Source organism: Hemitrygon akajei, chromosome 22 (assembly GCF_048418815.1).
Source record: "Hemitrygon akajei chromosome 22, sHemAka1.3, whole genome shotgun sequence".
Taxonomy (NCBI): Eukaryota; Metazoa; Chordata; class Chondrichthyes; order Myliobatiformes; family Dasyatidae; genus Hemitrygon; species Hemitrygon akajei.
Window position 1 is genome coordinate 5,699,706 of NC_133145.1, and position 18,483 is coordinate 5,718,188.

The 18,483-nt window shown below is 48.1% G+C and overlaps 1 protein-coding gene across 1 annotated transcript; it reads right to left on the reverse strand.

The window, feature by feature from the left end:
* Positions 1-1,057: 1,057 nt before the first annotated feature.
* Positions 1,058-13,115, reverse strand: tmem35 (transmembrane protein 35). The gene is made up of 2 exons (XM_073026547.1): positions 12,815-13,115; positions 1,058-2,657 (listed from the first exon to the last, which is right to left on the reverse strand). Exons 1-2 carry the CDS (start codon positions 12,929-12,931, stop codon positions 2,274-2,276), a joined length of 501 nt encoding a protein of 166 aa, XP_072882648.1. The 5' UTR covers positions 12,932-13,115; the 3' UTR covers positions 1,058-2,273.
* Positions 13,116-18,483: the final 5,368 nt, after the last annotated feature.

Below are 18,483 nucleotides of genomic sequence, written 5' to 3' on the forward strand. Positions count from 1 at the left end.
GTATTTCTATGCTACATTGACTGTTCTATTTATTATAAATTACTATGATTGCACATGGCACATTTCGACGGAGACGTAATATAAAGATTTTTACCCCTCATGTATGTGAAGGCTGTAAGAAATAAAGTCAATTCATAATCATATTGAATGGTGGGGCATGCTGGAGGGTTTGAGGAGCCTACTATTTCCCCCATTCTCTTGTGTTAGGGGAGACAATGACAGGTTAGTTAAATTACCGAAGAGAGTAGAAGGAACATATTGTAAGTAAATGTGAAATTTTCCTCGTTGGTAGCAAAAATAGGAGAAAAGAAGTCTTTGCATTTAAGGAGACACACTTTATGGAATGGCAGCACAGGCTCCAGACTCTGTGTAATTGTCATTTCTCTCAACAATCGGTTAATGTTCTATTTGGGTGGCCACACATTGGCTCATATTGACTTCCATTTGCCAGTGATTTATCAGTAATTTATTATCTTAAACCAAACTGCTGACATTATCTACCTTAGTATCACTGAGATAAATGTATAGCAATGACTCTCGGATATTTATGAATGTTTGATCGCACTAGTTGGATCTTATCAATTAAAGTACATACCCTACCCTGTCTATTGCTGTTTAACCTAATTCACATTTAGGTCAAGAATTCATCTTAGATTGCAAAAGCAAATTTACTTAAATCTCTGAGGAGGGACTTCTTCAGATGTTTCTGGAAGCTGACAAATACAATGAAAAGGCATTGCACCACATCATTAGCGTCCTCTTTAAAACACTCCATCAACTCCTCTAAGCATGGTCCTTCCTAGCTGCTCTAAGCATTTGAGAATGTGCAGCCTCTATTGAGTGATAAATTAAAGCAATTTCCTGGCAACAAGGGATGGGTAACTTGTTCTGGAAATGACTGATTTGTATCGCAACTGTTGAACTATAGTAGTGGATACAATTTTCAGAACAAACACAAAGGTTTTCACATCCAGACATTAACCTACAGTGAGCTACATGGGGCTTTTCAGTGGAATTCTTACAACAGAACAATAAAAAGACAAGAGAGGGCCTGCTCTTGAAAGTGTAATTGAGGTTTATTTTCAGAAACCGTGGTTACAACTGAGATGCAATTAACAAAAAAAGCGGAAATGCGACTAAGACATGCATCGAAGTCAACAGCAGAGCTTGACAACAGAACTATCACGCCGCACATCAGGTAAAGAGGTCTTGGCCTGCTTAGCTCACCCAGTGAGGACATTTCTCCAGGAACCTCGGATACAGTCCTTGCCATCTTATCCTGTAACTAACCTACATTTAATGATCAGTGCCAGTGGTTGTGGAGGAGCACAGAGCCTGTACTGATGGCCACAAGTCTGCCCTCCTCAAATGGGTTCAGGAATGAAGGAGGTGGTGCTGTGGGAATTACACGTAATTCTGGTGTGTGGGAGAAAGAGATGTTGGAGACCCATACCAGGAACAATAGGAAAGGTAATTGGAGAAGGTACTGGAGAGAGGAAGGGTGGAATGGGAGAGGGAAAAGGAGCTGTGTGGGGGAAGACGGTAGTGTCAATCAGGGGAAGTGGTTGGGTAGGAGAGGGGAAAAGGGGTGGTAGAGGGAGGAAGGGGGTTAGGGAGGGTGGTAAAGGTTAAGGTGGGAGAGGGGAAGGGGGCAACGGGACAAAGATAATGAGGGAGTGGAAGGAAGAGGAGAAAAGACGATCACTAGCCTGGTGACCAACCCTGTACATGCCTGCTAGCCAGGAGGTGGATCCCTCGGTACCACTACCCACAATGCTGTTGATTTCTCTATCATCCTCTCAGTGTTTGTCTGTTTTGGAACTTTCCAATTTCCTGCAATGGCTTCAGTGTGGAAGCTTTCCAGCTTAAATGTTGGGAGGAGCTGCCTATTGAGATGGTCACGGTTGTGGGAATGGGAACCCATTTGACTCTAATGTGTGAGAGACACAGGACATGGTGTGGACTTGTTTAAAGGTGAAATTTCTCAAATCTATTCACTCAGCACAGAGTTCTTCCTCTCGCTGAGCTGAACTTGGAGTTTATAATCGCTGCGGAACACTGGTAGAATGACAATGGTGCTGGTTTCTGCTCTGATGTGTGATCAGGATTGGCTGTCAGTCATGGGGAGGTACTCCTGCCAGTGCTCAGATTCTCTGTCAACAGATGCTCAGTCACTTTGAGCAAGGCTCGACTGAAGTGGGGAACAGGTTCTGTGTGCTCGGGATGACAGCTGGCTGGTGAGGGCTCCCAGTCCCAATCCTCCGAAAGCTGCTTTAGGTGGTTTTCAGCTTCCCTTTCTCTTGCTCAGGGTCGTCCTTCCCATCGGCTTCTTTCACCGCCGCTCCCGCTACCACCTCCTTGTCTCTGTCATCGGCTTGTCTGATGATCAGCAGTCGGCAGGTGAGCAGGATCCCAAAGACAAGGGCATGGGCATAACGTCTGAGCGGGTCACCCACCAGCTGGTGGAAGAAGAGCACAGCTAGAACAACCAGCAGCAGGATGAAGTTGGCCACGTCCTTGGGTCTCCCAGGGACCAGGGTTATGACAATGCCACACGTCACCTCCAGCGTCCCGATGAGTTTCCGCAGCAGGATCGAGGAGATACCCATCTTCTTTAACACAGGAAGGGCCTTGGCATATTCCTTGTATGCTCTTTTCTGCAATCAAAATGATTTAAAACTGAAGCCATTAGTTGTTCAAAGATGCATCCAGAGTTGTTTAATACTTAGTCCCGTTGTTTGCACTTACCCACATCCCAGCAAACATTTCCATTAGACTATAGTTAAAGTTAAGAATTCAGTACTCTGGGACTGGAGCTGTTCTTCTCCCTCATCCAACATCTACCACAGACACTCTTTTTTCCCTCATTTTAGTTTCACCCTGTCATTCTAAAAAACTTAATTTTGCATTTGAGCTTCCTTATTTAGGAAAGGTGATACTGTGGCCAATAAGGAAATGGAAATACAGTGACTACGTTACCCAAGGGGTCCAATATTCTCGCGGGCAGGTTTGTTAGAGCTGTTGGGGAAGGTTTAAACTAATTTGGCAGGGGATGGGAACCGGAGTGAGGGGACTCAGAAAAGGACAGAAGGTTAAAAAACAAAGATAGCTTGCAGTTAGACTGTCAGGAAGGACAGGCAGATGATGGGACAAAATTGCAGCCAGCAGGTTGAATATTAGTGCATCAGGGATGCAGAATCAAAAAGGATAGCAAATACAGTACTCAAAGTGTTATATCTCAATGCATGGAGTATAAGAAATAAGGTGGATGATCTTGTTGCACTTTTACAGATTGCCAGGTACGATGTTGTGGCCATCACTGAATTGTGGCTGAAGGATGGCTGTAGTTGGGAGCTGAATATTATCCAAGGTTACACATTGTATCAGAGGGAGAGGAAGGTCAGCAGAGGGGGTGGTGTGGCTCTGCTGGTGAAGAAGGTCATCAAATCAGTAGAAAGATGTGACATAGGATCAGAAGATGTTGAATCCTTGTGGGCTGAGTTAAGAAACTGCAAGGGTAAAAGGACTCTGATGGCAGTTATATACAGGCCTCCCAACAGTGGCTAGGAGGTGGAAAACAGATTACAACAGGAAATAGAAAAGGTGTGTCAAAAGGGCAATGTTATGATAGTCCTGGGAGATTTTAACATGCAGGTCAGTTGGAAAATCAGGTTTGTAATGGATCTCAAGAGAGTGAGTTTGTCAAATGCCTACAGGTGGCTTTTTAGAACAAGCTTGTCGTTGAGCCTACTAGGGGATCAACTATACTGGATTGAGTGTTATGGAATGAAAGTGATTAGGGAGCTTAAGGTAAAAGATCCTTTAGGAGGTATTGATCACAATATGATTGAGTTCCACATGAAATTTGATAGGGAGAGAGTAAAGTCTGACATAGCAGTATTTCAGAGGAGTGAAGGAAATTACAGTGGTACGAGAGAGGAGCTGGCCAAAGTGACCAGATGAACTGCACCATAGGGTTCTGAAAGAGGTAACGGTAGAGATTGTGGAGGCATTAGTAATGATATTCCAAAAATTATTGGATTCTGGCCTGGTGCCAGAGGACTGAAAAATTGCAAATGTCACTCCACTCTTTAAGAAGGCAGCCGAGAGGAAATTATAGACCAGTTAGCCTGACCTCAGTGGTTGGGAAGATGCTGGAGTCAATTGGAGGTTATGGAGTACTTGGTGACACAGGACAAGATAGGACAAAGTCAACATGGTTTCCTTAAGGAAGATCTTGCCTGACAAACCTGTTGGAATTCTTTGAGGAGATTACAAGTAGGATAGATAAAGGGGATGCAGTGGATGTTGTATATTTGGACTTTCAGGAGGCCTTTGTCAAGGTGCCACACATGAGCCCATGGTATTACAGGAAAGTTACTGACACAGTTAGAGCATTGGCTGATTGGTAGGAGGCAGCAAGTGGGAAAGAAAGGATCTTTTAAGAATCTGGTTGGCTGCCAGTGACAAGTGGTGTTCCGCAGGGGTCAGTGTTGGGACAGCTTCTTTTTATGCTGTATATCAATGATTTAGATGATCGAATAGATGTCTTTGTTCCAAGTTGGCAGATGATATGAAGATTGGTGGAGGGGCAGGTAGTGTTGAGGAATGCAGAAGGACTTAGACAGATTAGGAGAATGGGCAAGAAAGTGGCAAATGAAATACAATGTTGGAAAATGCATGGTCATGCACTTTTGTAGTAGAAATAAATGTGCAGATTATTTTCTAAATGGGGAGAAAATACAAAAATCTGAGATGCAAAGGGACTTGGGAGTCCTTGTGCAGAACACCCTAAAGGTTAACTCGCAGGTGGTGAAAAAGGCAAATGCCATGTTAGCATTCATTTCAAGGATTGATGCTGAGGTTTTATAAGGCACTGGTGAGACCTAACCTTGAGTATTGGGAACAGTTTTGGGCTTCTCATCTAAGAACAGATGTGCTGCCATTGGAGAGGGTTCAGAGGTGATTCCAGGAATGAAAGGGTTATCATATGAGGAAAGCTTGATATCTCTGGGTCTGGAATTCAGAAGGATGAGGGGGGATCTCATTGAAACCTTTCAAATGCTGAAAGGCCTAGACAGAGTAGAAGTGGAAAGGATGTTTCCCATGGTGGGAGAGTCGAGGACAAGAGGGCACAGCATCAGGATAGAGGGGTGTCCATTTAAAACAGAGATGTGGAGAAATTTCTTTAGCCAGAGGGTGGTGAATTTGTGAAATTTGTTACCACAGGAAGCTGTGGAGGCCAGATCATTGGATGTATTTAAGGCAGAGATTGATAGGTTCTTGATTGGACATGGCTTCAAAAGTCATGGGGAGAAGGCCAGGGAGTGGAGCTGAGGAGGGAAACAAGGACCTGCCATGATTGAGCACTCAATGGGCCAAATGGCCTAATTCTGATCCTATTTCTTATGGTCCTGTGGTCTATAGAGACTTGGACTAATAATCTAGGGACATGAGTTCAAATCCTATCTCAACAGCTGAGGAATTAATACATATAACCTGGAATTAAAAGTTAGTATCTTTAATTAGCTATCCTTATTCAACCTGGTCTGTACGCGACTCCAGCTTCAGAATTTCTTGAATCCTAACTCTGCAACAGGAGCATGAAAACCCATTATTTCATTAGAATCCTTATCAGGAGTTAATCAATCACACATTTAAAATTTTAACTACAGGCATTAATTCCGATTCTTACACACTTCAGAATTAACACCAAGTTCTGCATATAGAAATGTGCCCAAAACCCCACTTCCATATGCAGCCTGGCTCTGGCTATTAATGTAACAACCCCCCCACCCCACCCCACCTAAATTCTCTAGAGAGAAGGAGCAGTTTGGTTTCAATTGATTTGCTTTCCCTTAGCATCCTGAAACATGGCTCAAATTATTCTTCTAAGTTCCAGGAAACAAAGCCTTACTTAACGTGATCTCATCTTGTAATTTAACCCAGAGTCCCGGCATCATTCTAGTAAATCTACACTGTGCACCCTTCTGCAGACCATTCACAGGACTGAGCTTTCTACGTAAGTTTAACCCTTTTGTTCTCTAGATTCAAAGACAAGGATTCCATTTACCTATTCTCTGTTTGCAATATTTAGCTTTGAAACTTTGATGACTTGTCTCTTCAGATGTCTACCATTCAATGTGTAAGCTTTGATCTCGCTGTAAGTTTTGACAGTCTTCCTCACTGTCCACTACACCCCCAATCTTGGTATCATTCACAAATTTACCGATCCACTTAACCACATTATCATTCAGATTATTGATACAGATGACAAACAACAACGTCCCAGCACCAATCCCTGCTGCATTCCACTAGTCACAGGCTTCCAGCCAGAGAGGTAACCATCTACTACTGCTCTCTGGCTTCTCCCACAGAAAGCCAATGTCAAATCCAATTTACCTCCTCATCTTGAATGCCAATCGACTGAACTTACCTTGACCAACCTCCCATGTGGGACCTTGTCCATGTGGACAACATCCACTGTCTTGCCTTCATCAATCTTCCTGGTAACTTCCTTGAAAAATCCTATAGGATTGGCTATCCCTAATAGGTCCAAATCTATCCAAATATCCATATATCTGGTCCCTTAGAATAGCTTCCAATAACCTTCCCACTATTGATGTCAGGCTCACTGGCCTATAGTTTATCCTGGTTTATTTTTAGGGCTTTTCTTAAACAGCAGAACAATACTGGTTATCCACCAATCCTCTAGTACCTCACCTGTCACTAAGGATGATATGAATGTCTCTGCGAGGGCCCTGGCTGTTTCTACACTTTCCTTCCAAAGACAATAGGTGCAGAAGTAGACCATTCGGCCTTTCGAGGGAACACCTTGTATACCAAGTAGACATTTGCCAGAAAACAGCCACACTTGCCAGATCCTTTCTGACACCATCAAAATTGGCCTTTCTCCAATTTAGAATCTCAACCTGTGATCAAACATATCATTTTTCCATATTTACTTTATTTATTTTTTAAGATACACTACAGAATAGTAGATTATTGCACACTCTCTTGATGGGACTTCTTAGAACTGATTAAGGAAACTTTCCTGTACACATTTGACAAACTCTACCCCATCCTGCCCTTTTACAGTATGGGAGTTCCAATCGAGATGTAGAAAGTTAAAATCACCTATAATAACCTCATGTTTCTTGCAACAGTCTGCAATCTCTCTTACAAATTTGTCCTCTAAATCATGCCGACTGTTGGGTGGACTATAATATGGCCCATGAATGTGGTCATACCTTTCTTATTCTTCAGTTACATCCATAAACCCTCACTAGACAAGTTCTCGAGTATGTCCTGACTGAAAACTGCCATGACATTTTCCCTGGTTAGTAACCCTTCACTTTTAATCCCTTCCGCTCTGTTGCATCTAAAACAAGATTGAGTTTCCAGTTCTGTCCCTCCTGTAACTAAGTATCACTAATAGCTACAATATCATAATTTCATCTGTTAATCCATGTTTTGAGCTTATCTGCCTTTCCTACATTATTTTTTGCATTGAAATAGATATTAGTCTATTCAGGACACTAGTCACACCATACTCAACCTTTTGATTCCTGACTTTGTCTGAGGTCTAAACATCTGTCTCCACAACCTTTCCTCTATCTGTTCTGTCACACTGGTTCCCATCCCCTTGCAAATCTAGTTTAAACCTCTCCATGCAGCCCGAGCAAACCTTCGGTGCCAATATAGCTTGCAAACGATGCTTGGCAGATCAACACCAACACAACAAAGCAGAACATAATAAGCAAAGAAATAACAGCCAAAAAAAGCCCCTTTCCTCCTTCACACCTCCCACATACATGGACAGTCCACCAACTCCAGAACTGGCCTCTGGGCTTCAGCCTCCAGGCATTGATCTATGGTGTCAACCCACGGACTGGTCGACGACACAACCCCGAACTCCAGGCTCACCGACTCACTGGCCCTCGTGCTTCCTGTTCGCATGGACATCCAACCTGGGTCCAGATGACCTGGGGTATTTTTTGTCATCCATCCACATCACTGGCCTTTCCAGTGTGGAGCAGAGGCCTCGACTCTGGCTGTTCTTTGATTAAAAAACAACTAAGTCTGAGCCACGATCTCAATGGAGAACACATCTCTGCACTTTGACTGTATGCAGACTGCACAGCATCTTCCTTCTTATTTTACCACTCTTCTACACTTATTCTCTCTTCCTCCCTCCCTCTCACCCTTTCTGTTCTCATTCTTTTCCTCTTCTCACTTCAACCGGATGCCTGCAAATAAAGAAACTGGTGGACTTCATTTGATTTCAACCAGGATCAGCTCGCTCTCCCTCACACACTGGGCCTGTCCTTAGTATCTCCTTTACCTGTTCATGGTCAGTCATCATTCATAACCAGAAGCAGCAGGACTACAGAGTTCTGGTCTGATCCTGGAGTTGTGGGATTTCCTAGACATGCTGCTTCTGCTGTTCAGCTTGCAACTAATTCTACAGCTTTGACATGTTAGAATTAAGTTCTAACTCAATACTTTGATTTATACTCAATACTTTGGAATGAGCTTTGATAACTATAATCATGGAAATTATAGGCCGGTAAGTTTGACGCTGGTAGTAGGTAAATTATTGGAAGGAGTACTAAGAGATAAATTATTGGAAGGAGTACTAAGAGATAAATTATTGGAAGGAGTACTAAGAGATAGGATCTACAAGTATTTGGATAGACAGGGACTTATTAGAAAACGTCAGTATGGCTTTGTGCATGGTAAGTCATGTTTAACCAATCTATTAGAGTTTTTCGAGGAAGTTACCAGGAAAGTGGATGAAGGGAAGACAGTGGATGTTGTATACATGGACTTCAGTAAGGCCTTTGACAAGGTCCCGCATGGGAGGTTAGTTAGGAAGATTCAGTTGCTAGGTATACATGGTGAGGTAGTAAATTGGATTAGACATTGGCTCAATGGGAGAAGTCAGAGAGTGGTAGTGGAGGATTCTACTCTGAGTGGAGGAGTGACTAGTGGTGTGCCACAGGGATCACTGCTGGGTCCATTGTTATTTGTCATCTATATCAATGATCTGTATGATAATGTGGTAAATTGGATTAGCAAATTTGATGATGATACAAAGATTGGAGGTGTAGTGGACAGTGAGGAAGGTTTTCAAAGCTTGCAGAGGGATTTGGACCAGCTGGAAAAATGGGCTGAAAATGGCAGATGGAGTTTAATACAGACAAGTGTGAGGTATTGCACTTGGAAGGTCAAACCAAGGTAGAACATACAAGGTAAATGGTAGGGCACTGAGGAGTGCAATAGAACAGAGGGATCTGGGAATACAGATACAAAATTCCCTAAAAGTGGTGTCACAGGTAGATAGGGTAGTAAGGAGAGCTTTTGGTACATTGGCCTTTATAAATCAAAGTATTGAGTATAAGAGTTGGAATGTTATGGTGAGGTTGTATAGGGCATTGGTGAGGCAGAATTTGGAGTATTGTGTGCAGTTTTGGTCACCAAATTACAGGAAGGATATTAATAATGTTGAAAGAGTGCAGAGAAGGTTTACAAGGATGTTGCCAGGATTTGAGAAACTGAGTTACAGAGAAAGGTTGAATAGGTTAGGACTTTATTCCCTGGAGTGTAGAAGAATGAGGGGAGATTTGATAGAGATATATAAAATTATGACGGGTATAGATAGAGTGAATGCAAGCAGGCTTTTTCCACTGAGGCTAGGGGAGAAAAAAACCAGAGGACATGGGTTAAGGGTGAAGGGGGAAAAGTTTAAAGGGAACATTAGGGGGCGCTTCTTCACAGAGAGTGGTGGGAGTGTGGAATGAGCTGCCAGGTAAAGTGGTAAGTGTGGGCTCACTTTCAACATTTAAGAAAAACTTAGACAGGTACATGGATGAGAGGTGTATGGAGGGATATGGCCCAGGTGCAGGTTGGTGGGACTAGGCAGAAAAATGGTTCAGCACAGCCAAGAAGGGCCAAAAGGCCTGTTTCTGTGCTGTAATGTTCTATGGTTCTATGGTTAGCACCTCTCCTTTAGATATCTCCTTTTTTTCACTTCACCTTGAAGCTGTGTTAGTCCCAAACCTTGAGAATAATCCCCATCTTCAGCCAGAAGTGTCAAGTGACCTTCTGCCTGAGATCCCACCAACACAGAAGTAGGTTGTCAGCCAATTCTATTCATTTCACATCCCATCAGAATCAAATGATAGACTGGATGTAGCAAAGTGATTGGCCACAGTAGGATGCGGAGCTAAGGCGTCGCCAGAGGGTGGCCTCTTTGAGCTAATCTACCAAACAGCTTTAGTTTCTTCTCTGATGGGGCTCTGTTGGAGTCCATGATCTACAGCTGCTCTCAAACTGTGGTTCTTTATGGTGATGGTCCCCACTCCTGCAGCTCACCAACCGGCCATTTTTTGATATCCCAAGGGTGCAGCCTGGAAGATGTGTACCTTCGGGGTGAGGCCCTGTGGACAGGCTGATTCCATGCCGACTGTGGCGTTGCGGGAGAATGGAACATCATGATAGCGGATTGGAAGAGCGTATTCTGCGCTACATCTCAATAGGTAGATTAGATAAATCGATAAAAGAAAAGGAATGATAGTGCTAAAGGGGCCAAGTTAGTATTATATTTATAGCGACCACCTTTGAATTTATTACTAAGCTCTGGATTGAGGAGAGTTGTTCAAAGAAAGGTGGAGACAGCAGTTTAAGTCACACTCAACAGAGCCGTGCAGTCTGTTGACACACAGAAAGGTGGTGCCACTCTCCAGCAAAGTTCTTACTCACTGTACCAGAGTGTGGTCAAAAGCCCCACATATCAGCTTGGGGGTAGGGGTGATTGGTGCCTTCTGAACCAGCCCTCATTACAGCTTCTCCCTCGGCCACTGACCCGGAGGGTGGGGGAGGCTGTGGGTTGCACGAGGTCCCTAGCAGGCAACAAGGTGGCAAGGCATTGTTTGCTGTCAGTCCCTGGCACAGCAGAGGGTGGTGGGAGTACAGCCAGTTGCCCTGACCCCAGGCTGCCTCGGGTGAAACTGAGATCTGCAAACACCAAAGGAAAAAGACTGGTTTCTGAGGGGAAATCTCAGTGTCAGGACAAAACTGCCTGCCTTCCTCGCATTGCTGCTTCGCCTCAACCTTCATCACCAGGTGGGATGCGTGCTGGCAATTCCATGACTCGTCACTCTCAGACAAAGTGGTGTTCCTAGGACCTGTGCAATATTGACACAGGAACTGACATGCGCCCAGTGAAATAGAGGCAACAACCATCTCCAAGACATTCTCTCTTCACGATGCCTGAAAGCACAAACCACCAGGATCAAGGACAGCTTCTACCCCACTGCAGTAAGATGATTGAATGGTTCCTTCGTACAATAAGATGGATTCTTAACCTCATAATCTACCTGGTTGCAACCTCGTACCTTATTGTGTACCACACTGCTCTTTCCTGTAGCTGCAAGACTTTATTCTGCAATTTTATTGTTTTACTTGTTCCATCACAATGATCTGTGTGAACAGTATAAGAGACATTCTTTTCACTGTACCTCACACGTGAGCAAAATGCCAAACCAAGACCAAACCGATACTGATATCTACATCTCCTTGACCCTACATCCCCATCCTCAGATTTAGAAACTTAATTTCTGTGGCTATCAGATCAGGGGACCTTCCCAAACCCTCCTGGTGACTCATTCCCATGGTCTATCCATCAAGGTACAAGTTAGAAACATGACAGAGTCATCTCTGTTGCTTGGATGAATGTGGCAACGCTCAAGTCGTTTGGTGGCATGGAGTTGAGCACAGAAACTGGCCTCTGAGCCCAGCTGACTGTTTTGCCCACCTATACTAATCCTATTTGTCTGCATTAGGCAATTTCCTTCTCTGCCTTCCCTATTGTGTAATGCACGTGCTTGAATAAAGACAATAAGACATAGAGTAGAATTAGGCCATTTGGCCCATCAAGTCTGCTCTGCCATTCGATCATGGCTGATTTGTTATTCCTGTCAAACCCATTCTCCTGCCTTCTCCCTGTAATCTTTGATGCCCTTTCTAATCAAGAGCCTATCGGCCTGCACAGCTGTCTGTGGCAATGACTTCCACCCATTCACTACCCATGGCGAAAGATATCCCTTCTCATCTCTGTTGAGCCTATAAATGCCTCATACATAATAAATAATTTGATTCCACTACCTCCTCTGGCAGCGTTCCAAATATCAATTCCTCTCTGTGGAAAAAAAACTTACCCCCAGACCCCTTCAAAAGAAAAAGAGGAAAAAATACAGAACTTCAATAATTCTCAGTATTGACTTAGGTGGTGCCAAACTAGCAGATTTCCTAAACTCTGTGACTCTTACCAAAGCCCCAACGCATTTGTGATTGCCTTTTCTTGAGTATCTCACACAGTTCCCCGGGGTTCAGGTGTGTTTGAGAGTGAGCCGGATGTTAGGAGCCGCCCCCAGGCTGCCGAGTGCACTGTCCACCGACTGCGGTGCTGAAACTGAGCGAGCGGTGCTCCTGCATGAGTGTGTGCGATGTGCTGGGGTACAAACTGCACGTTTGCAAGGCGGTATCCGAGTGTGCACTTCTCCGAAGCCGCCGCAGTAATGAGCGTGTGAGGCTTTCTGATGCGTTCTCTAACCCCGGCTCCCACATAAACAGCTCGCAGGCCGGAGACCAGCAGATCGCCCTGAGCCCGCGGCCCGGTGACGGCCTCGGTACCCGAGCCCAGTGTCAGCAGCCCCAATCACTGGTTCCCGCGGCCCCAAATCTAGAGGCCGATGCCCGCGGCCCCAATCTCGGAGCTCGATGATGCCGGCGCACCCCCTCCCTCACTTACCATCTCACTGAACGCATCCCTGCTGAGGCGCGGCGTCAGTTTGACAGTCCCCATGAAGACAAAGAACAGCCCGAGCGCGACGGACAGAACGACCACGGCCAAGGTCCGAGGCGACATCACGGCGAGCGGCCGCCTCACGCCCGCAGCCCGCAGCCCGCGTCCTGCTTACGTTCCGCGCCGGGTCCAGCGCCCGCCTCGCTGCTGGGCGGGGCTCAGCCTCGGGAGGCTCGGAGGGTGGAGTGACCGCCTACCACCCTCCGCCCCGAGGCCGACCCACCCAAATCATTACACTCCACCGCACCACATCACACAGGCTACATCCACACTTGTACATCGATAGTCCCAACGCCACCACATCACTAAACTACATTCAGGCTACATCACACATACACCCCCCACCACACTACGTCAACAACTCCATTCAACCCGGTCCTTTACCCCCACACCCCCATTTAACTGACTCCTTCACCAAAACACCCCCTCTCAACCGATTCCGTCACCCCCACTCAACCGACTACTTCACCTCCACAACCCCACTCAACCCAATCCTTCACCCCCACTCAACCCAACACTTCACCCCAACTCAACCGACTCCTTCACACCCACGCCCCCACTCAACCCAACACTTCACCCCCACTCAACCGACTCCTTCACCCCCATGCCCCCACTCAACCGACTCCTTCACCCCCACTCAACCGATTCCTTCACCCCTGCACCCCCACTCAACCCAATCCTTCACCCCCACTCAACCGACTCCTTCACCCCCACAGCCCCACTCAACCAACTCCAACCCCACACAAACCACCCCTTCACCCCACACCACCACTCAACCCAATCCTTCACCCCCACTCAACCAACCCCTTCACCCCCGCATCCCCACTCAACCGATTCCTTCACCCCCACGCCCCCACTCAACCGACTCCTTCACCCCCACTCAACTGATTCCTTCACCCCTGCACCCCCACTCAACCCAATCCTTCACCCCCACTCAACTGACTCCTTCACCCCCACAGCCCCACTCAACCAACTCCAACCCCACTCAACCCACCCCTTCACCCCACACCCCCACTCAACCCAATCCTTCACACCCACTCAACCAACCCCTTCACCCCCGCACCCCCACACAACCGATTCCTTCACCCCCACCCAACTGACTCCTTCACCCCCACAACCCCACTCAACCAACTGCTTCACCACACCCCCCCCACTCAACAGAATCCTTCACCTCCACAACCCCACTCAACCAACTTCACCCCCACTCAACTGACTCCTTCACCCCCATGCCCCCACGCCCCCACTCAACCCAATCCTTAACCCCCACTCAACCGACTCCTTCACCCCCACAGCCCCACTCAACCAACTCCACCCCCAATCAACCCAACACTTCACCCCCACTCAACCGACTCCTTCACCCCCACGCCCCCACTCAACCGACTCCTTCACCCCCACTCAACTGATTCCTTCACCCCTGCACCCCCACTCAACCGACTCCTTCACCCCCACAGCCCCCACTCAACCGACTCCTTCACCCCCACTCAACCAATTCCTTCAGCCCCACACCCCCACTCAACCCAATCCTTCACCCCCACTCAACTGACTCCTTCACCCCCACTCAACCGACTCCTTCACTGCACACCCCCACTCAACCGATTCCTTCACCCCCACAGCCCCACTCAACCAACTCCACCCCCACTCAACCCAACCCTTCACCCCCACTCAACAGAATCCTTCACCCCCACTCAACCGACTCCTTCACCACCACACCCCCACTCAACCAATTCCTTCACCCCCACACCCCCACTCAACCAACTCCTTCACCCCACACCCCCACTCAACCGATTCCTTCAACCCCCACTCAGCCAAACCCTTCACCCCCGCACCCCCAATCAACCGATTCCTTCACCCACACTCAACTGACTCCTTCACCCCCACACCCACACTCAACCAACTCCTTCACCCCACACCCCCACTCAACCGACTCCTTCACGCCCACAGCTCCACTCAACCAACTTCAACCCCACAGCCCCACTCAACCAACTCCACCCCCACTCAAACAACCCCTTCACCCCCACTCAACAGACTCCTTCACCCCCAGCCCCCACTCAACCGACTCCTTCACCCCCACTCAAATGATTCCTTCACCCCTGCACCCCCACTCAACCCAATCCTTCACCCCCACTCAACCGACTCCTTCACCCCCACAGCCCCACTCAACCAACTCCACCCCCACTCAACCCACCCCTTCACCCCACACCACCACTCAACCCAATCCTTCACCCCCCACTCAACTGACTCCTTCACCCCCACAGCCCCACTCAACCAACTCCTCCCTCACTCAACCGACTCCTTCACCCCACCCTCGCACTCTGCTGACTCCTTCACCCCCACAACCCCACTCAACCAACTGCTTCACCACACCCCCCCACTCAACAGAATCCTTCACCTCCACAACCCCAGTCAACCAACTTCACCCCCACTCAAACAAACCCTTCACCCCCACTCAACCGACTCCTTCACCCCCAGCCCCCACTCAACCGACTCCTTCACCCCCACTCAAACGATTCCTTCACCCCTGCACCCCCACTCAACCCAATCCTTCACCCCCACTCAACCGACTCCTTCACCCCCACTCAACCAACTCCACCCCCACTCAACCCACCCCTTCACCCCACACCACCACTCAACCCAATCCTTCACCCCCCACTCAACTGACTCCTTCACCCCCACAGCCCCACTCAACCAACTCCTCCCTCACTCAACCGACTCCTTCACCCCACCCTCGCACTCTGCTGACTCCTTCACCCCCACAACCCCACTCAACCAACTGCTTCACCACACCCCCCACTCAACCGACTCCTTCACCCCACTCACCCAACTCCTTCACCCCCACAGCCCCACTCAACCAACTCCTTCACCCCCACACCCCCACTCAACCGATTCCTTCACCCCCACTCAACCGACACCTTCACCCCCACGCCCCCACTCAACCGATTCCTTCACCCCTGCACCCCCACTCAACCCAATCCTTCACCCTCACTCAACCGACTCCTTCACACCCACGCCCCCACTCAACCGACTCCTTCACCCCCACAGCCCCACTCAACCAACTCCTTCACCCCCACTCAACCGACTCCTTCACCCCCACAGCCCCACTCAACCAACTCCAACCCCACTCAACCCACCCCTTCACCCCACACCACCACTCAACCCAATCCTTCACCCCCACTCAACCCACCCCTTCACCCCACACCACCACTCAACCCAATCCTTCACCCCCCACTCAACCAACCCCTTCACCCCCGCACCCCCACTCAACGGATTCCTTCACCCCCACTCAACCGACCCCTTCACCCCCACACCACCACTCAACCCAATCCTTCACCCCCACTCAACCCACCCCTTCACCCCCACTCAACCCAATCCTTCACCCCACACCCCCACTCAACCCACCCCTTCACCCCCACTCAACCAACTTCACCCTCACTCAACCCACCCCTTCACCCCCACTCAACCGATTCCTTCACTGCACACCCCCACTCAACCGATTCCTTCACCCCCACTCAACTGACTCCTTCACACCCACTCATCCAATTCCTTCACCCCCACTCAACCCACCCCTTCACCCCCACTCACCCAACTCCTTCACCCCCACAGCCCCACTCAACCAACTCCTTCACACCAACTCAACCGATTCCTTCACCCCCACTGAACCGAATCCTTCACCCCACCCTCCCACTCTACTGACTCCTTCACCCCCACAACCCCACTCAACCAACTGCTTCACACCAACTCAACCGATTCCTTCACCTCACACCCCCACTCAACCGATTCCTTCACCCCTACTCAACCGACTTCTTCACCCCACACCCACACCTCCAATTTCCGGTAATTCCCTCCCCCTATCCCAGGTCCCTTTCTGCCTCTCTCCCCTTTCAACTTTCTGCTTCTTTATCTCTACAGTTCGTTCATGCTTATCCCCTCCCCCTTTATCTTTCCTCTGATTGGTTTTCCACCTGGCGCCTCTAGACCCTACCCCTCCCCTATCTCTATTACTGGGCTTCAGCCCTCTCTCCCCCCCCCCATTCCTGATGAAGGGTCTCAGCCCGAAACGTTGGTTACTCTTTTCTCACGGATGCTGCCTGACCTGCTGAGTTCTTCCAGCATTGTGTACGTATTCTTTGATCCACAGCATCTGCAGTTGTATTTTTGTATTTTTGTGTTGAGATTTACAAGGATGTTGCCTGGATTGGGGAGAATGCCTTATGAGAATAGGTTGAATGATCGCGGCCTTTTCTCCTTGGAGCGATTGGGGATGAGAGGTGACCTGGTTGAGGTGTACAAGATGATGAGAGACATTGATCGTGTGGATAGTCAGAGGCTTTTTCCCAGGGCTGAAATGGTTGCCACAAGAGGACACAGGTTGAAGGTGCTGGGGAGTAGGTATAGAGGGGATGTCAGGGGTAAGTTTTTTACTCTGAGAGTGGTGAGTGTGTGGAATGGGCTGCCGGCAACCATGGTGGAGGTGGATACGATAGGGTCTTTTAAGAGACTTTTGAATAGGTACATTGAGCTTAGTAAAATAGAGGGCTATAGGTAAGCCTAGTAATTTCTAAGGTAGGGACATGTTCAGCACAACTTTGTGGGCTGAAGGGCCTGTATTGTGCTGTAGGTTTTCTATGTTTCTATGAGGGAGGGGTGTAAGGGCAGATGTAGCACTTGTTCCGCTTGCAAGGATAAGTGCCAGGAGGGATATCTGGGGGGAAGGGACAAATGGGAAAGGGAGTCATGTAGGGAGTGATCCCTGTGGAAAGCAGAAAGTGGGGGTGGGGCGAGGGAAAGATGTGTTTGGTGTTGGAATCCTGTCGGAGATGGAAGAAGTTGTGGAGAATTATGTGCTGGATGCGGAGACTGGTGGGGTGGTAGGTGAGGACGAGAGAAACCCTATCCCTGGTAGGGTGGCTGGAGGATGGGGTGAGAGCAGACGTGCATGGAATGCGGTTGAGGGCAGCGTTGTGCTGAAGGAAGGGAAGCCTCTTTCTCTGAAGAAGGAGGACATCTCCTTCATTCTAGAATGAGCAGATGGAGAAATTGAGAGAAGGGGATGGTGTTTTTACAGGTTGGGAGGAGGTATAGTCTAGGTAGCTGTGAGAGTCCGTGGGTTTGTAATAGACAAAGCTGTCTCCGGAGGTAGAGACAGTAAGATTGAGAAAGGGAAGGGAAGTGTTGGAAATGGACCAGGTGAATTTGAGGGCAGGGTGGAAGCAGCACCAATACAGTTGTCGATATAGAACATAGAATAGTACAGCACATGACAGGCCCTTTGGCCCACAATGTTGTGCCGACCCTCAAACCAACGTAGGAGAAGTGCGGGACCGTCACCAGTGTAGGCTTGGAACATAGACTGTTCCACATAGCTGACAAACAAGCTGGCAGAGCTGGGACCCATGTGAGTGCCCATGACTACACCTTCTGTTTGAAGGAAGTGGGAGGAGCCAAAGGAGAAATTATTTAGAGTGAAGACAAGCTCCGCTGTGTGGAGGAGAGTGGTGGTGGAGGGAACTGGTTGGGTCTGCTGTGCAGAAAGAAATAGAGAGCTTTGAGGCCTTCCTGGTGGGGGATGGAGGTAGGAATGGACTAAATTAGGGGGAATAAAACAGTGAAAGTATGCA